The sequence below is a fragment of the Aythya marila genome (assembly GCF_965140915.1).
Source record: "Aythya marila genome assembly, chromosome: 3".
Classification (NCBI taxonomy): Eukaryota; Metazoa; Chordata; class Aves; order Anseriformes; family Anatidae; genus Aythya; species Aythya marila.
This window is the reverse complement of record NC_139044.1, coordinates 92,649,287-92,675,058: the sequence shown is the minus strand read 5'-3', so window position 1 is coordinate 92,675,058 and position 25,772 is coordinate 92,649,287. Positions and strand designations below refer to the sequence as shown.

Sequence of the window (25,772 nt, the reverse complement as noted above, 5' to 3'; positions counted from 1 at the left end):
ACTGCTGACTTCAGTGGCCAGTAAGAAAATAATTAGCTTACCCTAGAATGAATGGTTAAAACAGGTATCAAAGATAGCTTTTATAAAACTAATAAAATAAAATGGATAAGATAATGCCCTATGAAAACAGAAAAATGAGAGTATGAAACATAAAAAGACTGTTACGTTTCTGGAAACAACTTATTCTATGCAAGATGCCCTCTCTGAAACTACATTTAATTATCTCATTGTCTGGAGTCTGAGAGGGAAACATGTATGGTGGAGAGGGGACATAATAGCTGCAGAGCTAAGTGAAGCTCAGGATAGAATGTACAGGGAGTGGACACGTTTGGAGAAGATTTGGGAGTAGCTGCTCTTGATAGGGAAGAAAAGGGCATCTGTTGCAATTTATTTTATAATTTTATTTTATTTTATTTTATTTTATTTTATTTTATTTTATTTTATTTTATTTTATTTTATTTTATTTTATTTTATTTTTTCTTATGGTGCATTCCATTTACTTGCTGTTTCTCTGAGCTTCTCAGAATATTCTGTTACTGAATATGATTTTTTTTATTTTTTATTTTTTATTTTTCATTTTTTTATTTTTTATTTTTTATTTTTCATTTTTTAACTGTTACATGAAAAGTTTACTGTGGAAAGCTTTCGCCTAGAGGGCTGAAGAAGCTTCAGCCAATATGATATAGTCTTAAATCCTCAGGTCTCTCATTCCTACAGGGAATCACTTTCCATATCGTGAATTTAAAAATCCTGCCTCTGCAGTATGTTTCATTACACCCTTTATAAATGGCATTTTGCTGTAAATGTGCTGCGGCTTCAATTACCCTTTGCTGAAGTGTCATTGCATTTGCTGAGAGGCCCTGGGGAGAAGTAAGGTTTAGATAAAAATGGAGAAGCTTTATTTATATAAATGAAAATGACTAAAGTAGTGAAAATACTCACTAACTGTACAACACAAAGACAAAACAATTTATTGTTCCCTTAAACTCCCCTACCTTACTTCCTGATTAAAATACCTTCATATAAACCATATAAATGTGTTTCTGAAACCGCATGTGAGAACGCAATCTTTCTGCCAGCTCTATATATTAAAAAATGGCTGTATATAACCATTGGAGGAAGCTGTTTTTCCTTAATTTTCCTTAATTCCCCTAATTTGTACTACAAATCCTTTGTGTTCTTTATTCCAGCAACATGGTGGACATATTTGTTTGATTTCCAAGGAAGGATTCCAACAAGGAAGGATGGTGGTCACCATCCTTTTACATCTATTTGGTAAATACATAATCAAGATATAAAAATGTTGACAGATATTGTTTCTGAAGATCTTGTGTGATAGGCTCCACTGCATTAACAGGTGAATTTACAGCCAAAACATGGACAGAAGGTTTGGGATTAGAATCTTCAATTGGGAAAACACTGTTTGCTACCACTGAGGTAGCAGTAAAGGATTATATATTTATCATGTTGATATGAAAGAAAGTTGATATGGAACAACACTATTAAGTCTCTGAACCCCACAAACCCAGTGAATAACAAGATACAACCACACCAGAAATTAACACTGGATTATTATTATGGCAACTTTTTTTTTTTTTTTTTTTTTTTTCCTGTTCTTTTTTCCTGCAAAGACTTATAATGAAAAATAACATATCTGAATGCTAGTAATCAAAGGTTCCTGATGTGCAAAATTGCTCTTTCATATCTCAATTCGAGGATAACAAGGTAACCTTCTCTCTTTCAGTATCCTGAAAGATGGGGCTTCCTGAGAATGGAATGGAATGCTCTACTTTAAGGTATAGTCTTAAAGGATTGAAACTATATAACCATGTACCTCAGTAGACACAGATATCTGGGTAGCTCGTTATCTTTCTACACATGCAATCAGAAAGACCCTTCTGCCATTGTGGTTCCCAGGCAGAGTTTCATGATTGAAAATGAGCAGTGGGCTTTGGTTCATTTATGTTTTTTTCCTGACTCTGCTCACATCTTAGGCCACAGTTTCTTCTGACTGGCACTTCCGTGCCATATTAAACGCTGACTGCATTTTCACATATAACATATGCGAGCACTTAGTGTGTGGCAGATCCAGACTGAATGACAAAATTCCTTTCTTGGTAGAATTTCTTTCTACCTCTTTCAGGTGCCTTTTAAGAAGGAAAAGTATTTCAGCCTTGTATCAGCAAAAAACATTGCAGCTAGAAGTCTTATGTCTGTTGAACACACATATAATGGCAGAGCATTGGTACAAGGATTACAGTTTCATTGTAAATGGCATAGCCAATGACTTTAGTTGAATGCCTTTCATGGGTATCTGTCATTCAGCCAGAAGTTAAGATACCAATGAGTCAAGAAGGGAGCATGTAGTGCATTTTTGTGTAAGTCATTGGCAAAATCAAAATCCTCTGGTCCATTCTGTGTGGAATATGCAGCAGATTGTGCAGGTGACATGAAAGGACAAGCACAGAAGGCTGAAACACTGTGTCTATATCTATTGTAGGATAGCATTTAAAGAGGTTGTAGCCATACTGGCTTATCAGTTGAATATCTGTCCTTCCATTTAAAACTGCCACTTAAATTTCTCATCTTGTTTCTCTTCTCTTCTCTTCTCTTCTCTTCTCTTCTCTTCTCTTCTCTTCTCTTCTCTTCTCTTCTCTTCTCTTCTCTTCTCTTCTCTTCTCTTCTCTTCTCTTCTCTTCTCTTCTCTTCTCTTCTCTTCTCTTCTCTTCTCTTCTCTTCTCTTCTCTTCTCTTCTCTTCTCTTCTCTTCTCTTCTCTTCTCTTCTCTTCTCTTCTCTTTTCTCTTCTCCCCCCCCCCCCTTTTTTATATATATATTTTTAATTTTTAATATATTATATGGGACTATGTCCTTGTTTCTACAGCACTTGTTTGTTCATATTAATGTTTAGATTAGTTTAGGATTTCCATGTATTATTATTTTTTTTAAACAGTTGAGTAGTTCTGAAACCTCTAGGACTACTGAACCATTTCAAAATTGCTTGCTGACTACCCTGCATGTCTATTACCAATTCATTCATTACCATTCACTATTTCTAATGAAAATTCAGCAAGAGCATTTCATTTTACTACTTGATCAGTTTTGTGGGCCAGGTTGAGATGACACATTTTGACCTGCACAGAAGAGGAAGGATAACACTTTTTTGGTATCTGTAAAAATGAAATTGTCTTTGTTGCTTATTTTTTTTTCAATAGAAAATAATTTCAAACTAGTTTTGGACTATTTAGAGGAAAATGAACTGATGGTATATCATATTTTTAGAGATTTCAGTGAAAAAAGATAGATGAAAGTAGTGGATTTCTTTAACAATCATTAAAATTACACCAGGATTACACCAGGAAAAATTGCAGACTGTAGAAATGGCTGCAAATATTTCTGCAACATATCTCCACTGCTCTACTTTGATTACTCTGATACTTCTAGAAATAAATAGAAAGCAAGATTCCCCTTCTAAAAGATCCTTAACAGCTGTGGATGTCATGCTAGTTTTTACATACTGCCACAAACCTTATGAGAGGGACAGTGTGGCTCTTGAGCTTTTGAAAGGGATTGTATTCCCAAAGACCCCCCAAGAGTCTGTGTAACAGGAGCATTGTCCTGCCAAATGGTGAATTCATGTATCCCATTCACTTTTGGAGTGTATTTGGTTCTAGTACTAACTGAAACATGAGGTTACATCATTGACGTAGAAGAGAGAAGGCAACTGAGGGTAGCAGCAGTCTTGCTAACTCCTTGAAATTACAGTTTCCTCTGAATAACAGCTTCCAAATTCCCACTCACTGGCAGAACCACTGATCCCAGAAATGGGTTAGAAAGACTGTTTTTGGTATTGTTCAGATGACTATATATTGCAAGATAAGATCTTCCTTTGTGCTTTCTTTATATATATATACATATATATATATAAAAAAAAAAAAAGCACGTACAATTAAGAATGTGTTATTTAGTCAATATTATTACTACATGTGTTAAGAGGATGTAGGCAAAAAGACTTACAAAATAATTAGCTGTACAGTGGAATATAGACTGTGACTTTTTTCACCCATGATTTCATATATTTATCTGGCTACATCCCTTGCTTATTTTTCTTACACCTTCTTTTGTATGAAAGCTCATAGCTGCTGCTTTGAGAGGAACAAGTTACTATGCAACAGAATGCATCCAGAGGTAATTCGAGCCCCAGCCTTCAGTTCTAGGATGTTCATTCCAGAGGTGTCACAGATTATCTCCTCTGGGATACAGTACTGGTCAGGAGATGAGAGGAGAGGGTAATTTGACATTCTGATCTCTATTAATCAGCAGAGAAATTAACTAAATATTTGCACTCCAGAAAAACAAAACAAAACAAAACAAGAACAACAACAAAACACACAAAGTCTTTAAACTTGCATATGGATATAAAAATGGAATAAATTATGGGAGCAGATCCTTGAGAACATAAAACCACAATCAGACAGACACACAGTCAGAAAAAAAAAAAAAAAGGCTCAAAGTATGTTGTGAAGTGTGAAACTTGCTGGTGAGAAAAGTGAAACTTGGTCTTTCTCTGAGAGACTGTGCCAAAATGGAAAGGAAAGAGCACCTGGACATATCTGTTCTTAACAAAGCAACATGTCAATGTAGTGGAAACTGATGCAGAGTTCAGATGAAGAGCAGGTAAGAGCTGTAGTCTGAGAGCAAGAAAGGTAATCGGGAAAATCACTACTGAGACTGTGAATCAGCTGAAGGGATGTGCAGAGAGGTCATCATGTTTTAATACTAATTCTTTATCCTCCTTCTCATAACCTTGTGAAGTCTGGCCTCCCCATCCCCTTAGTCATGTCCAGCCTGCCTTCATCCTTCTGCTCTGGAGGGCTCCTCTCATCTTCTGTCCTTTCTGTCTGTCACTGACACTATCAGATGTCAATGACTGAAAGATAACCCCCCCCCAAAAAAAATACAGAGAACGTATAAAATAGAAAGGTGATGAGCAAAGGAGTACAAAAGCATTTTTTGCCTGCAATCACAGGAGTTGGGATTGAAAGTATAAAAAGAGATAGTTAAAATGGCAGTTTAAGAGGAAGCATGTAAAAGATCAAAGAACAATGCACTAAGGACATACAAATTGAAACTAGGGACAGAGGAGCAGACTTAGGTAGCATGTGGGAAAATAGACATTTCATTTTATTAATAGTTGAAGAGAAATCTATGCAGGCAGCTTAATTACTCAGAGGTGAGGGTCCAGTTTCTTCCATGAATTTGTTATTACCAACTCAGTAATCTCTCAGATTAGTGAAGAAGAAATGTTTCCTTTTCAGAAACTGAAAGTATATATTATGGCTGATGTGTTGGAAACAGAGTTTATAGTTAAGGAATCTGTGTGTGCTTGGGCATGAGGATTGCTTTGGGTATGATGCCGTCTTAATCAATGAATTTTTTGGTGACTACTTTGATACGAAATGTGAACCATGGGCACAGCACAGTCCCTTAAATTACACTGGACACCTTTCAATTTGTTGCATGCTCACCACTAGGAAACATAAATTAACTGTTACTATCACAGGCAATTGGCATCCCTGGTTTATGATTGATTGAAATTGTGCATTAGTATTTTAGTATTGCTTTTTACAATTCAGATTGACTCTTAGTTGCTGTGTACATTGAATTCTCTATATATTTTCAGTATCTGTTACAGACATCAATACATTAGCTGAAACTCCCTTGACAGATTATTGTACAACCAATTGCTAGTAGATTCAGTAGCTCAAACTGTTAAACCACGAAATATTTTTTTTTTTTCTTACTGGGCAGTCAAAGTTAAAAAAAGGTCCTAGTAATTTTAACCTGTGAAATTCTTTTGAATCTGGTATCACTAAATGATTTAATTTATAACAGAGAGGAAAACACGTGAAGCTGTTTCTGTCTTACTATTTTACCTACATAGTATTAAAAGTACACTAAAATTCACAGTGGTCTATCTAACACAAAATTTTGCTCTGAACAATGCTATCATCACATGCTTAAATGTCTTCTAGTACAAAACTCCAGTAAAATACATGTTCAGAGAACTTTTCTTCTCTTCAGTCAGCATTTCTTAACCTTGTCATGGAATTTTGCTCACTGAATACAACTCTTTCACAAATACAAAGAGGGCAACAATACAAGTAATTGAAAGACAGATGATTTACAATTAAAAATAATATATTAACAGTATCTGATTTGCATATGAATGTTATTTCCCAATAACATTTACATTTATATTCGTTACTTATATCCTGTAATTATAAAGACCTGATCCCTTCTTTTTCATAGTAACTTATTTAACATCTGAATATTGCCCACATTTTAGGGGGACAATTTTATTAATCTCTGGTCAATTATTTTGGGACAGGTGGCCAGGAAGAGATAAAAAGAGCTGTTCTGTTTAAGATAGTTAAGACATATATGACAGTAATTAAGATAATGCTTTAATGTGATTTGCCATTTAGCTTTCAATGTTATTAGAAACACTTATTTTAATTCACAATAAAATAGCTTTCTTTCCTATGAGGAAATATTCTCCTCACAGTCTTTACAAGGTCACTATACTGCATGCATTTGGCAAGAGAACACAACGCTAGAGACAGATTGTAAGTGGAATTAGGAATTGTGATTTCTAGCTCTTCTTCTTATTTGCTCAGTGACCTTGGATTTTTATATTTTTATATTTTTATATTTTTACATTTTATTTTTATTTTTATTTTTTTTTTGTGGTATGGCTGCCTCACCAGTAAAATGAGACACGAATACCTACCTCCCTGGGGTGTTTTGAAATGTAATTAATAGCCTGAGCGGTAAGAGAAAAGTGCTATAGATGTACTTAGAAGAACACCCAGTAGAAACCAGACAATTAACTTTAAAATGAGAACACTGAAAATTAGAATGATTTTCCTTGGATAATTCAATTTGTCCTGTCTTTCTCATATTCCTCCTGGTAAAGATGGGTGGAGGCACAGTGCTAAGCAATGCTTGGAAACTTTTTTCTACTCAGGCTAATGACTAAAGTTCTGCTAACATTGACAAAGCCAGCATTTCACCCCATAAATCCACTCAGAAAATACAGTGCTACTTGTACCATAATTGGACGAGTATATATTATTTTAGACAAAAACAAAACAAAAAAAAAAAAACAAACAAAAACAAGAACGGGCTTTGCCTTATGTTTTAAGAATGGAATTTGCATTGTTTTTTTTCTGCTATTTTGGTCTGTTTTTGCTAATATGCAAAGCTCACAACATGCTCAAAATTTTCTCCTTTGATATCTTTGTATTTACAATTTTGAAAGAAGAATAACTAGAGTGGCTATCTTTCAAATCACAAATGGTACCTTTTTATTTAAATATGGAGTTCTGTCAGAGGACAAAAACTATTTTTGAAACAGTCTGAAAACCACCAAGTTTTCTTATACCACACTAAAAAGCACTTATTTTTACTAAACCTACATAAAGTCGAGTTTGCATATGCAATATATATGGCTCAAAAACTTGAAATGCTAGGAAAACCTCCTGGTTTAATAGTCTATTTTGTGGACTTAGCTGTAACTCTTTCAAAAAAACACTCTGTGCTTGATGCTACTTTCCCTTCAGGAGGGCTATCTAATTAGCTGACATAGGTACTCCAAATTTATTGTGTATTGTGAACTGCCGTGGCTTAAACTAATTCTTCTCAGTGGAGAATCAAAGAAACCATCAAGAAACCATCCATGCAACTGCACTGAAGCAGATGAGATGATTACTGTGGCACAAGTAATGTTGACAAGAGGAGCAGTAATGAGTATAGGAGAAGGCAATTTCTTATAGGGCTTCAGCCACTTTTGCAGTGAACATCTGCAAAAAGAAATAATGAATGAAAATAAGGACTTGAAGGATAGGAAATAAGGACTTTCCACTTAGGTTTTCCAAATCTACAGTTCCCATGGTGAAAGTCAGTGAAATTACTGTGTGAAATACTACATATGATGAGAAAGTTTTGCATGATTTATTTATTCTGTCATGTAAAAATGATTAATAATTAAGGAGTAATAGAGCAACAAGTTGCTATAAATTAAGAGCACTCTTTTCTGCTGCTACATGCATATATATGTATATTTGCAATGTAGTAGTATATCAACTGAAGTACAAAAGTTTTAGGATATACAGTCAGTTAAAAGAATGTGACAGATTTAAATATGGAACTTTCTAAAGAATTACAACTTAATTAAAATGGTGATTTGATAAAACGGCAGTATCTTTAGTATTGTCCCCATAGCAGCCATCATAGCTGATGTGAATTTAAAATGTGTTCCTTTTCTTGAAGACTTTCACAATCACTCTCTTATGAAAATAATAAATCTCTTCTCAGGGAATGAACACTGTTTGAGATATAGCCCAAGTGATTTCTCCAGTAAAAGATTTGATAAAAAGTTGTAGGAAATTAAGGAAATGTTTTTGACAGTTTATTTGGTCCTACAGTGTAGGAACTGAGGCACACAGGCTCTGTGATACCATAGTAAGTATAGAAATGAGTGAACTAGAACATTAATGAGAGGCAATTTATATGACATATATTGTGTCCATATTCAGTAGAAATTTTCAATGACTCCTGCTTCTGGTGGAGGAAAAATGGAGATCTGTATGGGAAGACTCAGAAGCACTTCTGAGTTTCCTGGTCTTCTCAGAGAGATGTTCATCTATCAGGGAGAGACTAGATGTGTTTTTATTCCCCACAGTAAAGGTGGGCCTGAAGTTTCATGGCACAATGGCAACTTCTGGGAGAGATCCATGGCACATCTGGCAAGTTCATTGATCTGGACCACTGGGAAGGCACAAGGACTCACATGCTATATCATTTCAGCTATTGTCCAGTATCAAAGACTTAACAGAAAAAAAAGAGTATATGAACTTACAGCTACACAGAGCTCAGCTCAGCCTCTTGGCCTGAAGCAGACTAATTTGAGATGTTATGTCTTTTCCTGTTGAAGCTAAAGCTTTTCAGAGAGAAATGCAAAAGATCAAAAGAAGAAAGCAAAAGTTCTTGTTCTAAAACTTATCTCTGAGATGCCTGCTCAATACTAAGATGTTCTACCAGTTGGAAACAATTTTTTTTTCCAGTACCTTGCCAGTGATACCTTCTATAAGATACCAAACATATATATGTTCAGATTATATAAATGAACAACCAGTTCACATTACCAAAGCTTTATCAATTAGTATTAATAAAGATCTTGCCTGTAATCAGTGTAAACTGCACAAGCTGTGTGAATGCAAACACTAAAAGGTAGGAAACCCTTAGCACCATATGCTTAATGATTATTAGGACCAATGACCTACAATATCAATGTTACTATCAGAAATAAGGAAGGAACTTGGACTTGACAGCTGAAAAACCTTCTTACCTTTACCTGCAGCACAGTTGCTACGTGCTTCTTCAGAATTCACAAAGTACTTTTTCTGTATACACTGCAGCATGGCTTCATGTGTTTTTGTCATATATTAAATAATGAATGGTATATTTCACACAAGGTTGGTAGTTACTTGAGTTTCTCCACGAAATGAGCACACTTGTCTTATAATAAGTTATTAGACTTTATGTTTCATAAAGTAACATCTCTTCAATCAACCTATTTGTTTATTGGAATTCCTGAAGTGTCATCTCTCCATATATTTCTCCCTAAATTTTGTAACTATATATATTCATTTTTGCTTTTACTTGTTCAGCAGAAACTATTATTGTTATCTACCCTGACCCCCCCCCCCCCCAAAAAAAAAAAAAAAAAAGTTACTGGTTAATACATTTCTCAGAAAAAGACAAAATTAAGAAGTAAACAAGATAGTCAAAAAAGTGGTGGAGCATTGTTGTGTATTTTTAGCTTTTAGCCCTATAAAGTCCTGTAAAGAATTTTTATAAAGTGTTGCTTGTGTAGAGTATTACTTAGTAAACTAATTGTCGTCACAGCTATTAAGCTCTTGTATTGAATGACTGGCAGAGAATTATTTGTAAAATAGTCAATTAAATCATTGTGGCAGCATTTTACGACTTAAATGTTGTTTTACATTAAAAGGAATTATATCAAAGAGTTATGCTTTCTAATTTTTATACAAGATGGAATTATCCTAAAACCAAATACTAGTTGTTTACAAGTGAGCACTTAATGCTAAAATGGAGTAAATATGCACTACAAAATGTTGTAATTGGAGGAAAATGAACACATTTAAAAACAGAAAAAATACTGAATAACTTACTGTAAATAAAAAATGAGCCAAATATGATTTCTCAAAATCCTGAATAACTTACAGTAAATAAAAAATGAGCCAAATATGCTTTCTCCAAATATTTTTTTTTCCTGAATCCAAAATATTTTTGTCATTTATCAATAAATGAATCTGAATGTAAAAGGTTTATTTTTTCTTCTTCCCCTAAGATTGATGAATGGAGCAAGGTATTTATTTAGCTTGAAATTTTATAAGATTGATGAAATAAAGAGTTCCTCAGGTTTCTCAATTAAATGCAAAAACATCTACCACTGTTTCATTTTTGGTCAAAAGAATATTTTTTAAGTTCAAAGCAAAAATGATTGATTAATGGTAATGTTTGACTTATTTTTTTAGAGTACCTCTAATTTGTGTTAAAAAAAACAGTGAAAAGATGAAAAGGTTTGGGGTGTTTCTTCCCCCCTTTTACATGCATCAGAGTGAGCAATGAGAAATGAATTCTGACTGAGGAATGACAAAATATTGTAAATAAATGAGAGACATTATGAATGTGACTAGAGAATAATAATAATTATTATAATTTTTACAATACAGTGAAAAATTAGAAGCATGATCACGAGTTAGTTTTAAAACAACCAAAAGAAAGTAGATTTTAAGGCATGAGTAATTACATTGTAGAACCATGAATTTCTGTGGATGTTATCTGTAGTTTTCACTACAGCAGAGTGAAAAAAACAGTTTAATAAGTAGAAGAAAATGGGGCAGTGACTATAATACACAGTGATGTGGCACATCTTTGGCCTAGGGAGTCCCTCAGTTTGCCAGAATTGGAAAAGATTGGGATATTGTACAAGCTGAAATACCACTTTGCATTTGTCCCATTCTAGTTTTTCCTGATATTAGCCATTTGTAAGGGGTAGCACTTGGGATTTTTGAGCTTGAATGATTTCATTCTTAGGATTCATACAGTTTTTTAAACCTGAGTATTTTGGCCAAGACAAATTTTCCAGTTTCATAAACATTCCTAAAAATTGCTGGCATCCCTGCACATGGCAGGTAGGTTGGAACTAGATGATTAATGTTCCTTCCAACCCAAGATATTCCTTGATTCTATGATTAATTTTGTTGATGATAGTACACACTGAAATATGATGATTGTACACACTGAGTGGAGTTCACTTTTCTTTCTTTGTACAGGAGACAAGATACAGATTAACCTTCCCAGTTCTTGCCTAACGCCTTTGGCAGATGGTGTTGTTCTAGCATAATTGTGGCAGCTTAGGGTGTTATAGATTTCAACACCTCTTCTTTCACCCTTTTCCTAAGGTTCTTGTTCTTTTAGTAGCAGCAGCAGAAATACATATGTCTCTGAGATACTGTGGTTTGTGACTTGACATAAAAATATAAATCTCTGTTGTCCAGCAAAACCAAAAAGCAGTACCTGCACTGGGTTGTGAACTACAGCATCTGACAGTGGGCACACTCTTACTTTCTTCCATCCTCAATATGGCAGTATTAACCTTTGGGAGCAGAGGCAGGAGCCTCTTCAGCCATCTGCAGGAGGAACTGGCAGAGGTCCTCTACTAGAGCCTCCCTCCTTTGGTAGAAGCAAGGCAGAAACTGTGTCTGGCAAATAATACCTTGAGTACTCTGAGCAGTTCAAGGGAAAAAAAGCATTCAGATGAAACATCTGTGAGGCCAGACAGATATAATTAATATAGCTTTTAAGATATAGGATGTGCTTGCTAGCAAGTCATGCTATATCTGTTATACTTATCTAAAGATAAGTTAGAAGCAAGAGGATGCATGAAAGAAAATAGAGAAATGCCAACCTAGTCTTTTTATTTTATTATTATTATTTTATATATAATACAGATACTAACAGAATAAAGGTAAAAGGGCATGTTATAGGAAATGTGTAATAGACATCAACAAGAAAGCGGGTTCAAAGTATTTGTATTATATGTGTATATGGTCTTATTCAGAATTTTTGGGAAGCTAATTTTATACAGTATGATTCAGAAATCTCATGATCAATTACAACACATTCTGAAGCAGAATGAAAGAACTGAGACATAATGGAGAGTTAGGGCAAAAGCTATATGAAGATGAGAATGGGAGGCACCAGACTGCTTATTGGTTGGCTGGGAGGCAGTGAAAAAAGAAAAAAAAAAAAAGATACTGAAAGAAGAATAGTGTGTGTTCAGAGAGAACACACATCTGAAAGAACATTCAGAAAACTATAGCTGTGTATGTTCAGATTACCTCCTCAGAACAACAGTGGTATCTTTGGGATGCAGAAATTTCATGCATGGATTTCCAGAGCACATAAACAGCAATTTTACTAATCTGCTAAAGTAAAGCAATGGGAGCAAAAACTCTCATATACATATCTCTCCCTGATTTCAGAAAGTAGAAAAATTGCAATTTGGAATATTATTCCATTGTCACGTTTGCTCCAGGTTATTGGCAAAACTACTTCAGAATGTTGTATTCAACTGAGAGCTCAGAACATACTTTATGCAAAAATGTAAGTCAACAGTAATCAACCATATATTTTGAGACGTCACAAAACAAACCCAGATATTTTCAGTTTGTTTCAGCTGCTTAATGGAAAAACAATAATAATAAAAAAAAAGTAGCTTCATGCAGAGCATAAATTCAGTCATGATCCAACTCCTTGAACACTTTGTAAGCCTTAGTTAATTAGTCCCTGCAAAACCCCTGCTGGGAAAACAAGTAATATTATTCTAGTTTTACAAATGAGGGATTGGAGGAAGAGTGACATTACTTGGGCTTGCCCAAGCACACGTAGAATTGGTGTGGGGGAGTCTAGTTAAAAGTTTAACAGTGGGTAATTCTTACTGTGCTGAGACTGTGCTTTTCTGCATTGCCCAAAACCTTAGCAATGCATCTGGAAGGAGGGAAGCAGAATCTGTAAAGGGGAGGAAAGGTCTTTCATTGCAGGTATTAAGAAACTACATACAAAGAGGAAAAAAAGCAGAGGGTGACTGAAGCATAAACATAAATATGGATATGTTATTATTATTACTTGTTTAGAACTGGAAATGTGCTTGACTGCACATTATGTTATCCAAATGTATTGTGAATACTGATTATACAAAAAATTAAGTTATTTCTGATTATACAATGCAATCATTTTGACAGTGTCCCAGTAATGTCTTGTGATTGCTGTACAAATACAAAGGAAACTGCAACTTTATATTACAGTGAAATTTGCTTCACAGCTGCATGAATAAAATTATTTTTTCAAGCAACAATCCTTATATAACCCCTTAATGTAACTTCTGCTTGCAGTGTCATTTCCAGCAGCTCTCATTTTCATAATGCTTTGGAAGTCACCATGCAAACTTACAGTAAATCAAGCATGATAGCTGTGTTGAATACATAAGGGTCAGTGTCTAAGCTTACAATAGTCAACACTGCTCTCTTGTTTCAGTGAAATTGTCATCTGATTCAGTGTCACCCACCTGATGGTAAAATGTACTGATAAAAATATGTTTGGAAAAAATGGAACAGATTCTCATTAGTTATTGAAATACATCATTAATACCAAGTAATGGATCTAGAAAATTGGATGGACACGTTGGAGTGATATTGTTTTTTTTGTCTCATGCCTTCTGTTTTTTTTTGAAGAAGAATTATTCTATCTCAGACACAGACTTAGTGGGAAGAGATGCAAAGAACTCAGTGCTCTCTTTATCTTTATTGCCTCACGCAGCCTGAGGATACTCCTATTCTCCTCTGCCACTTGGTGCAGGAGGGGATCACACAGGGGTGCAGCACCCTCTTCTTCCCCTTTGAGCAAGTCTATATTTCAAAATATTGCAAAATTTGCTGGTTGAAAACTATGGCAGTAGTAGATGTAGAGGATTATTGGAACATCAAGCAGACTGAAACAGCACTGTGATTCAGGCACTGAGCAGAAACTTCAATGTTACTGTTAAAGCTGATCTATGACTGATTAATTTGCTTTGTAATTTTAATTAAAATGGATCTGCCCTATTTTCTGATCCTTCATTAGTAAGTCAAACCTCACCCTAAAACCACACAAAATGGACCACACAAATCCATTAAGTTTCACCTTTGTAAAAGCACAGAAAGAAAGAAAAGTACGTGGAAGTAATTTCTGAGTTGTCGATGACAGATTTTTCTTTTGATTTCCTAATTTTGCTAAAGACAGAAGAGACCTTACCGTAGCTGTCATAAGCCTCTTCACTTGTTCCATGGCCGTAATCATAATATTCAGGCACACTGGAAAAGATTTAGATAAGCATGTTATTATTGTCATGGGTAAGCAACTCAAAATAGAGCACAGAAAACGAAATGTGTTTTAATACTTTTACATGATAGCATAGTCCAGTTAGTTTCAGGGATAATGAAAATTATGAAAATGTAAAGAAGAAGGTATTAATGATGATAATAGATATAATAAAGAAAATCACATTCTTTATCTGTTAAGCATAAGGTAAAATTGTCTCTAAATACATAAAGCTAGGAGATGTGACAAACACAGTCAGAAATTCTATTTGCAAAAATAAAGTATGAAAACAGTCTATCCACTTTATTACTCACTTTATTGTTAAGCTGCCAGAAGAGGTGTAAACCCATTTACCTGTAATTCCAAACATTTATGCAGTATCAAACTCAGCATTTTTTTTTTTTTTTTTCCAAAGATGACTTTATTGTACTGTATGGAACCTGTAAACCACTTATTTTTACTGAGAACACTGAAAGTTTTTCAGCTTTTCTCTTGAAGAAGAATGTTTCCACTGCTCTTGCACAGGCCTATTGCTTATGCAGTTATTGACAGTCATACAAAGTTTTACACAGTACTAATAAAACACATATTTAAAGGTTTTTTAAGGAGGTTTAAAGGTTTAATCAGTTTCAAAAGAATATTTTGATTTTTTTTTTTGGTTAATTAAAAAATATCAAGTATTGTTGTATCAGCATGTTACCAAAGAATTACAGATCATAGTAGCAACTTGATAATCAGCAATCGCCTTGAAGTGGGCACCCAGAAAATTTGACCTCTAATACATGTTGAAACGGGAGTGGAATTAATCACACTGTTCACAGTTTGAATTCTATATTTGGTACCTGGAAACAAATTCATGATCAGACTGCTACTGCTATCAGGTACCAGGCAGACATTAAAAGAAGTCAGTACCTGACCAAAAAACTTGTAATCTCTGTGCATTATATGATATTGTATTTCTTCTATCTGCAGGGAAACAAACAAAAAATACTTCCCTGTTGTTAACTCTTTTGTTTTCACTTTTGTTCCTTTTTCCATGGAGATTGTGTGAGAAGGACTCTTTCAAAAACAAACAAACAAACAAACAAAAAAAACAAACAATAGCATGCAGCCTGCTCAGTATTTCTATATTTATAACATTATTGCTCAGGCAATTTTCCATATTGGATTATTGCTTCAAAAATATTAGTTTACATTGAAAGAGAAGCTTAGTTGACAGTGGAACGTAAGTAAAAATATTTCACAAATGTAATAGACATAAACAAACAATCTGTAACAATTATTTTCTTAAACAAATGTTGACTTCTTTGTTCACCAACTGCTTGTAATCAGATTTTTAATGTCTTGAATTAATAATTATTCATAGCTATTCCTGGAATAATTTCTGAGAATAATTCATGTGCTGTATCTCATTTGAGAGCACTGATTGCATGTGTTTGATAACTGACAGTCAAGTTATTCTGATTTGGGACACAACATTCCCTGACTGGGTTGGTACTACTCTCATAGTCAGTTTTGAGCTACAAATATTGTGTATCGTTTTTTTGTTTGTTTTGATTTTGAACAAAAAATGCAATGATAACTGTTGTGCATTACTAACTTAGCCAGCAGTCATTCATTCATTCATGTGAGCAGATAGTGCATTGATATAAATATCTTAGACATGAAATTCATTTACTAAAACAGAAAGTGGATTTATGAGTGACATGAATGAAAATGAAGTTAATACATTTAAAGATTTTTCCCAATGCCATCTGAGCATAAACGCAGTAGAATCATCCAGTTTGCTTGAAAAGTAATTATCTAAACGTATACACCCTTCTCTTGAAGTTGTGCAAGACATTTTAGAAACAGACAGGAAGAATACATCTTATTTGTTGCACACACTAAATATTCTGTAGCATTTCTGCAATGATTCTAGTAGCCGGTTAATTTACGGGACTACCCAGGGTGAATTGCGTAGTCAAAGTCAGAGATAAATCCAGTCATATCTACAGAGTTCATGGTTCAAACCTAAGAAAATGTTTGAAATGTTCAGAACAGACAGTTGACATACCACCCAGATCTGGCATGAAAAATCTCATGTACTACAATTTAACCAGCATTATTATGGTGTACTGTAGCTTTTTCTTGGTAAAGGAGGGTGTTGGAATAGTGAGGGGGGTTATAGGAAAAGAAATCATAGAACTCTAATCTTCTGTCAGTGGATAAGATCCTAATATTTCTTCCTCATATATTTTACAAACAAAGTGCATCCAAAGGTCAGCTTTCAGTTGAGTGCATTTTGGACCCAGCCCAAAGGTCAGTAAGTTATTAACAGCAGTTCCCCTTTCACTGGTCACTTGAGCGATTGCCATCAGTATTACATCTAGCAAAATGTAACACTTGCAAGAGCAGGTAATAATTCCTTGCTATGTTATGGTTGTTGTATTTTTTTTTTTAATTTGAGAAAAAAAAAAAACAACACAGTCATACAGACAGTAAGAATGAGAGATAAAAATCCTGCACAGAAAACATTTGTAAATTAAATACATTATAAACAGAATTCAAAGTCAACACACAAACATTAAAATAAGAAACAAGCTGTATTGCAACTTTAGAAAGGAAATGATTTGTTGTATACTGCAAATTTGATGTTTGTAAGCACAATCCTTAACCTGTTTCAGAAAACACATAATTCATAGCACAATATCTAAGTTCTCCAACATTTTTTTTTTTTTTTTCCCCTGAATAATGCATGTTTTTCACAGATTGGAATGAAAATATTTCAAATTCATTTGTAACTTATATTTAGATAGTGTTTTGAACAATAACTGGGGCCAATTTGTTTCTTAGCATGAAATACCTGATTTAAAGACGTGTCTTGTGAGCCAGACTGCTCATTCATTAGTCTGCTCTATTTTAAACCTTTCTGAATATTCACTGTAATCCGTTATATGAATTTATTCGTAAACATTTTAGTATGTGTTTTATTAAAGTGAACAATGAATGTTTATAAAAATGGGTGATAGAAAATGGTTCTACATACATAAGGTCTTTATTATTAAAATACAGATAAACATAATTCATTTGCATTATGCCCAGCTATGAAAGGAAAAAAAACCACAACATATTTATTCAGCATAAATAAAAACTTGTTTATATAATTTTAACGTTTTCAGACAGTTCCTGAAAACTGCAGTGTTCATGAATTCTAGAAAACTCAGGTACTGTTGGCAGTGCTAATTGGAAACAAGACATCATTATCTATCATTAGCATTTATTACTTTCAAGCAAGATGAAGTATAATTTACTAAAATTCAAGTACCCACCTGAAAGCATGAGGCAATACATTTTATAATGTGGATAAGATTAACTCATTAACAACTTCTTAAATTTTATTCCTAAGTTTTCAAAGTATTGCACTATACTTTAACACCACAACTCTGAAACACAGGGGACAATGTTGCATAACTTAGACTTACCTTCTATATGTACCACTTGTGGAAAAATTTACATATGTGGGACTCTGAGTCTTCCATATAGTTTAATTATTTTTATATCCCAATTGTTTTTCAACATCAGAACCTCTGATAAAATTTTCCTCTACCTAGATTAAATTTTCAGAACTTGGATATATGATTCTGTGCTTATTCCTACCCTGTGGACTAGAATATTTAAAATGTATATACCATTAATCTTCATAATCATCATATATTTATGTTTATTGTTAACTTAACTGTAGCTCTTGCTTAGTGCTTTTGAACCCATTTTAAAGTCTAGGCATCAAACACCCTTTCAGGCAGATAAAGACAGATCTGTTCCAAAGAAAAGAATAAAAATGTTATTTATTTGAGCAATAAGGACCTCCTAAATTTCTTCCAACCAGAATTATCTGGTGCTCCCATAATATGAGAATACCTTAAGTGCAGAGACTGTATACTTAAACAGCAACTGGCTTTTAATCTCTCATTAGGTGGGACATTTTCAAATTGACAGAAACTAAGCAAAATTAAATTGCAGCTTGTGTCAATACTCGTGGGAAACCACACAGCTCAAAAGGCTTTGAAGAATAGTGCTTTAAGATGGTATAAGCAGAGAAATGTAAACAAAGGAGTTAAGATTGAAGTCACAAAACCCTAACTCTTGGGGTCAACAAACTACCTGAGGGAGGATTGATGTTCATCACTCAGCGATCAATGATTTTAGATATAGAAAATCACAACATTAATGAATAAACTGCACTAGACTTTGACTGATCTCTTCCTGTACCTGAAGGAAGCTGCTGGCAAAAGACACAGGGTCAGCAGCATTACCATTTGGCTCCCTGGCTGCTCTTGCAGCTTCTCTAATGTAAGGCAGCAGAACATTGCAAGAATTGAAGAACTTGAGTTCTTTGTGTTCTCTCATATGTTCTCTCATATTTCTTCTCTTTTTGTTCTTTGCTTTCACTCACTCATAACTACCTGAATTCTCTAACTTGTTCTCTAACTGTGGGAGCAAAAAATGTGGTTGTGGACATGCAGTGGTTGCACTGACAGCCAGAGCTGTTAGGTACAAGAAAGGGTTGTATCTTTTAAATGCAGCAAATGCATAGTTCCATATAGATACTTGGTGAAGTGTGTTCTGTAATCCATCCTGAAAGATCTTAAGAATCTAACAGATTTTGATTAAAACCTGTTGAGCTAGATCTTTAGCAGATGATTATTTATTTATCTATTTTTGATGTAAAGGCATATTATTATATCCTTCTTCTCTTTCATAATGGTTGCACTCTTTAGCTGGGAGATTATACAATAGAATCTCGTGTGAACCTTTTATTAGGAAATGCTTAGGAAAGAGTTAGTCAATTTAGGAAATTTTGATCAGCCTTGGAGTTATAACTCACACATTAGATAATAATCAGCATTCTTTTGTGAAGTACTTGAATTGGTCCAAACTAGAGATTCAGCTCATGCCTGTGAAGTTCCATAGTTAGACTCATAAGCAAACAGATGAAAAGCTTCCATGCTATACTTTGAATAACTCTTGAGAGACTTCCCTCTTTGTGTTGTCACTTGACAATGTGAGAATGAACCAATGTGTTTTAGGATTGGCAGTCTTTGAAGAGAGGTTCCTGGCCTTTGTCATTGTGCAGTTAGCATTGATATTTTAGACAAATACAGGGAAAAAAATTATAGCTCTCTTTTATATATATATATCCCAATCTGTATTAGCTTCACATAACAAATTCTCAAGGCAAGATAACATACTAGATTATTTATAAGAACCCCTAAAGGTGGGATTCCACCTTTTAGACAACTTTTATTCCTTCTTTTTTCACTTCCTCAGGTGGTCTTTGTATACTATCTCCCATTACCTCCCTCTTTTCCAATATCATTTCTGTTGAGCATCTTGCAGAATATTCAGTTTTAAACACTGATAAATGATACAATCAAATACTTATGTCCTATGTTAACAGGATCCTGTCTTATACTATTCTAGTTGTTTCATGTATGACTGCATTTTTAATCATTCTCCTTTTTATGTAACAGAAGCAGTCAAGTCAGCAGGATTTAACTTATAGCTAACAATGAAAGAATAGTTGTTTACACAAGGCAGCACCCTTCTTGGAAGAGAAGTGAGAGAAAGTTGCATTTACATGAACTGCAATATATGCATCTTTCATAAAATAATATTTTATAATATTTCATATTGGAAATGTGTGAATAAAGAAATAATCTTCATAGGAATCTAAGACTTACTGGATCATCTCTGTTTAATTAAGCATTACATCTATAGGAAAGATGAGGAGTCCTTTGATTCATCCTTAAATCATAAATATGGACCTTTACTAAATAGTTCTTTAGGAGTAATGGAATAATATGGTGAACAATTTAGTGGATAAAGTCTCTCTCTCTCTCTCTTTTTTTTTTTTTTTTTTTTTTCTTTTCTGAAAGCCCAATTTTGATAGCATTCATATTTTTACCTAAGAAGAATGTCTCCTTTACAATACTCTCTGGACTTATTCTATAGCTTACAATATTCCTGAAGTTGAACTAGATCTCATCTGTCTCTGGTGTTTTCTTGTTTGAGTTCAAGTTACTGCAACTCTGATTAAAAAAAAATAAAGAAAGAATTAAGCCAGTAGAGTTATAAAGGATATATGCAGAGAGCCTTCTAAAATGCAAGATGATTTTGGATTCTGAAGTTTTTGCAAAGTTTAAAATAGAAACAAAAATTCCATTTATGGGCTACAAGTACAGATACATGGGGATTTCTATTCAAATATTCTCCATCCCTTTGTATTTTTCTCATACACACAAAATTATTACTATTTCAGAATAGAATATAAAATACCTGCAGACACAGTATTTGCAAAGGGAGTGATACAGAATTTTAGGAATCCCACCTAGTTTTAGAGAAAAAAACTTTACTTCAGAGTAGCTAAATTTTCATTTTGCTCATAGAATCAAGTAAATGAGAAGTAGCATTTGAAAACAGTTTCTGATGATGAATGTCGTAAGTGGATTGTTGTAAAGATACATAAAGTGTCATATTCTAGGCTTCCTGGCTTGATTGATTTTAATGGGTTGGAAATAAAATACAGAGAAATCTTTATTTATGAACAGGTGGATAAAAGCGCAAAGCTAAAATGAAATATGACAAAGTATAAATACATTGCATTCTGGTTAAAAAGTGAGAGAATGCATAATAGTGAAAAATAATAAAGGATATTGCATTTTAAAAAGAACCAATGTACCTATACCAGCTTGGATTATATTTGTGTCTATATATTTAGCTATACAGGAATATTTTGATTATGAAGGAAAAATGATAAAACCTCCAATCATATTGCCAAAAGATTTACTCATCTGAGAATCTGCTAAATAAGTTAATGATTATTCACAGTCCTGTCTAACTATCATTTCTAAACTAGGGACAAAAATGTTTCACTTAACTATGAACATTTCACTCCAACACTGTAAAAAGCAGGAGCTTTTTACAAAGCTAGTAGATATAAAAAAAACAAACAGTGGGACTGGTTGATCGAATAAATGTATCTGTTCATTGCTTTAAGCATTTATTTGAACTCATTCTATCCTCAAGGAAGATCATTGACCTCTCTCTGTATTTTCCTTCTGAATACAATCACAACATATAAATCTGACAAATGCTGTTTACTAAAGCTCCTCAGAAAGACATTAGGAAAGGACATATGTAAATATCATTGTGATTTTCTCTGTCTTAAGACTGTTCAGAAATATTTGTTCCATATTCAATTGCTTTGGTATTCAGCATAGATATCTTCCACCTTTTGCTTGAAAATCCCTCCCCAGCATTATTGCTGGGGATTCAATTGGAGAGAGGGTAGGTATTTGGAAACCACAGACAGAGAATGTTGAACTACACTGCACCTATAAGGGGTAGGTACAGACGCACTAGAGACACTGAAAAGAGATAGGAAGTTACTACAATCCCCCGGCCTTCTCCCTACAAAATGTCCATCAGTAGGTAAGGAAACTGATGTCATTTGAATATGTTGTGGGAAACATGTAGGTTTCCCTATTATCTAAGCATGAAAACTTTACAGTGCTGAAGACTAAACCTGTAAATAGGAATCAGAATGTACCTGCTATACAACTGCTATTTGCTATTGGCAATGTTTTTTTTTTTTTTTTCAAGTAACTTCTGATTAGTTTTTCAAAAGTTTCCAGATGAAGTTTTCCTTCAAAAGATGTATCAGAAAAGGTTCTACTTTTAGTAAGGTTTTAATATCTGTTTAGCCAAAGCCTGAAACAGAATAAAAGAAACATTTCCACCATGTAGGTAAGAAGCTTTTGAAGATTTTTGACTCAAAGGTAGTTGAAAAAAGCATAAGATTTTCAGTACCACTGTGCTGATCCCCTGCTTGGACTGATACACTTTAAAACGATGCTAATGAATTAACACTTTAAACGTTACTTACAGGGACAAACGTGGCCTGTAAACTACTCCAATACAGCAGTTACATCAGTAAAAGCTGTGAAAAATCTAAATGTTGCTGCTATCTGTCCCTCACAACTGAAGCAGAAGGTTTTTAGCAGTTCACTCTTGCAGAATCTTGGCAGAATTATTTATTCTTCTTGTGACTACAGATGACAGTGAGAAGGCTGACAAAACAGGTTCTGCATTGCAATTTGTATTAACCACTGTTTCATGTACTCTGGTACTGTGGTAAGAAGTCCACTTCAATACTTGGAAGTAAAAGTAGCACCTTAGATAGTTTATACTTCACATGAATAGGCCATGATTCATTTCCATTGTAGCATCAAATAAAATTAATAACTGTTCATTTTCTTGATAGTTTTGTATTTAGGATTTCTTCCCCTAATGAATTTGGCACCTTCTCAACATAACTAAGGAAACAGTCTAAAACAGAAAGTTCATCCAGTACTGCATTGTACCATATTATAGATTTCAGTTTGTGTACATTTATATATCTAGATGAAAATGTAATCTGCAAAAATTTAAGATCTGATATCATTATTATGAGGTCATCCTGAAGGAACACACTTATTGCAATTTAACACGATATGCAAAATATGTGAAAGTCAGTGTCCTATTCTATTATGAATGAATTCATTATGTATTTAGAGCTTGAAATATCTCACTTTAGTTGTTCATAAAAGGATTTCTATCAATCATACAAACCACTCAAAGCAAGCTGGAGTTTCAAAATTGGGTTACTTTCTTTATACTCACAACAGAACAGCTTCCTGAATCTAATTGGATTATCCTGTGTTGTTATCTTGAAATAAACCTAGTTATGCGTGAGCAAAAAGGGGAAAAGGTAACAGAAGATAGATGTAAAAGAGACCTCAGGATGTCACCTAGATCATTTCATCTGCCTCTAGGAAGACACAAATTTATTTACATAATTATTTACTGCAATTTGTCAAATGTGGTTTTAAATCTGCGCTGGGGGACATTCCTGAGCACTGTAGCTCTGTTTTACTATTATTTTCTTTTCCCTAAAGTAAATTTCTGTTACTGAAACATAGAACCAACATTTTTTCCTGAGTCCAAAAGGAGCTAGAGTAGAGGAAGAGTCCCTTGATAGGATACATAAAATAACTTGTATCCCCAGCATAATTATGTACTGGTGGTTTTAGAACTGTACTAGTCTGAAAGTGCTATTTCACCTGTAGCACTGTGCTTGTGAAGAAGACGTCTCTGGAATTAGATGTACATATGAAGTCTTGATACCTGGCAGTCAAAGAAAGGTAAACAGGATGATTTGGAGCTCAGGCAAATACACTCTGTTGATGTAAATAATCCCTGGAGATTTAGCTTGATAAAATGTTCTTTGCTTTTCTTCCTAAATCATTTTGCAGTATGTCTCAGCACTGAAGCGATTGTACCTTAAATCACATAACTGACATGGGATGAACTGTGGTTCATGCTATATTCCTGCATATCAGATCAACGAATAAGTGATCCCTAAATCTCCTGTACTAGAATTCCACACTGCAGAAAAGGGAGCTATAAATATAAGCTGTACAGTAGATCACATTAATTTAATAATAGAAGCAAGAATAAATGAGAAAATAAAGTTTCTTTTCAAAGTCATTAACTTCTGGTATATTCAACCTCAGTGGCTGAATGTGCTCTTGATATTTTCAATAAGTCTATATTATTATAAGAAAGAGAATCAGAATTGCAGAGACTAGAATCATGGAACCTTAGAGTCATAGAACCATAGAATGACTTGAGTTGGAAGAGACCTTAAGGATGAGACCTTAGTTCTAACCATAGGCAGGGATGCCACCTACTAGATCAGGGCCTCATCTAACCTGGTCTTGAACACCTCCAGAGACGGGGCATCCACAACCTCTCTGGGCAACCTGTTACAGTTCCTCACCACTGTCTGAGTAAAGAATTTCCTCACAACATCTAAACTAAATCTCCCCTCTTTTAGTTTAAAGCCATTCACCCTTGTCCTGTCATTAACTGGTTGAGCAAAGATTTGCAAACTCGATGAGGGTGCACTTGATTCCACTGTCTATGTCACTGATAAAGATATGAAACTGTACTGGTCCCAGGACAGACGCCTGAGGGTCATTCAGGTTGGAAAAGACCTTGAAGATTGACTTACTAATATCAGAATACTACTGGTTGAATTGATAGGTATTGCTATGAATATATTGTTATTGAGCTATTATATTGGTATGGTCATAGCAACTATCTACCATAGCAGGAAAAGGGACTTGGCAGTATATATGTCCTGAAATATTTTTTTCTTGTTATATGTTTGTTATTAAAACTAAGAAACAGAAACCCAATGGGACTTTGCATACAGCACAGTTATAGGGATCAACCACAGATAACTATATTTTTTTGAATTAGATATTATTCAGCTAGATGACACTATGCCTGTCAACTTGAAATTCTCTGAAACTTAGAATGTATTTCAGACACATTAATGACATTTTATGTTAAGATTAGATTCTGTATTACCATTTAGATCTTAAACAGCATCAGAAACAGATGTTTGGTTATTGGCTTAGCGTTTTGGTTTTAGATTGTCAAATGCACATTGCAAACCCAATCAATGTCCCAAAATGATCTGTATGCCAGCATGGAACACCTGTCTAGAGGACCATTGCCCATTTGTTATGTATTACATAACAAATTTGCAAGGTTAACAGTAAATATTTTGCCAAAAACTGCTAGGTTCAAGGTACTAAAACTGGGATGTTACCAGTGGGTCTAGGTCCAGGCAGGCAAGAGGAGTGATCTTCATCTATGTAATGGTGAAGCATACAACATAGATAAGGTATGTCATGAGGTGGCCTGTGCAACTATGGGGTGGGATCTGTAACTCAGCAATGGTTTGCACTGTTTTCCTCCATCTTTCATCACTGAATTATTTATTCCTGTTAGTACATTACAGGTTTTGTGATTTCTTTGCAGGCCTATTTAGAGATTAGGATGGGAGTCGCAGACTTCTTTCTTTAATAAGTACCTGCTCAGACTGACAGCAAAAAAAAAAAAAGAGGAAAGCAGCCCAGGAAGCCTTTGCCAATGTACCAGCTACCTGGTCACAAAAAAAAGACAAAAAAAAAAAAAAAAAAAAAAAAAAAGACTCAATGTTTGAATGTTCATGCCAGATGTTGTGGAACAGGGAAATTATATCAAACCCAAATTTTAAGCTTGACAGGACAATCTTTGACTTCTTTTTTGTTTCCCTTACAGGCACCGTTGTTTACACTGCATGTGGTTGGTTAGGTTATGCACAAGTGTTTTAAATAGAATATACCCT

General features: G+C 34.2%; 1 protein-coding gene across 1 annotated transcript in view; it reads right to left on the bottom strand.

Annotated features, from left to right (window-relative positions):
• The window catches only part of KHDRBS2 (KH RNA binding domain containing, signal transduction associated 2), a gene marked incomplete at its 5' end in the record, with an annotated part of 348,053 nt that overhangs the window by 4,033 nt on the left and 318,248 nt on the right, over positions 1-25,772 (bottom strand). Inside the window, one exon of the mRNA XM_082757411.1 lies at positions 14,444-14,502. Coding sequence (XP_082613537.1) covers positions 14,444-14,502 — 59 coding nt within the window. The remainder of the gene's footprint in view (positions 1-14,443; positions 14,503-25,772) is intronic.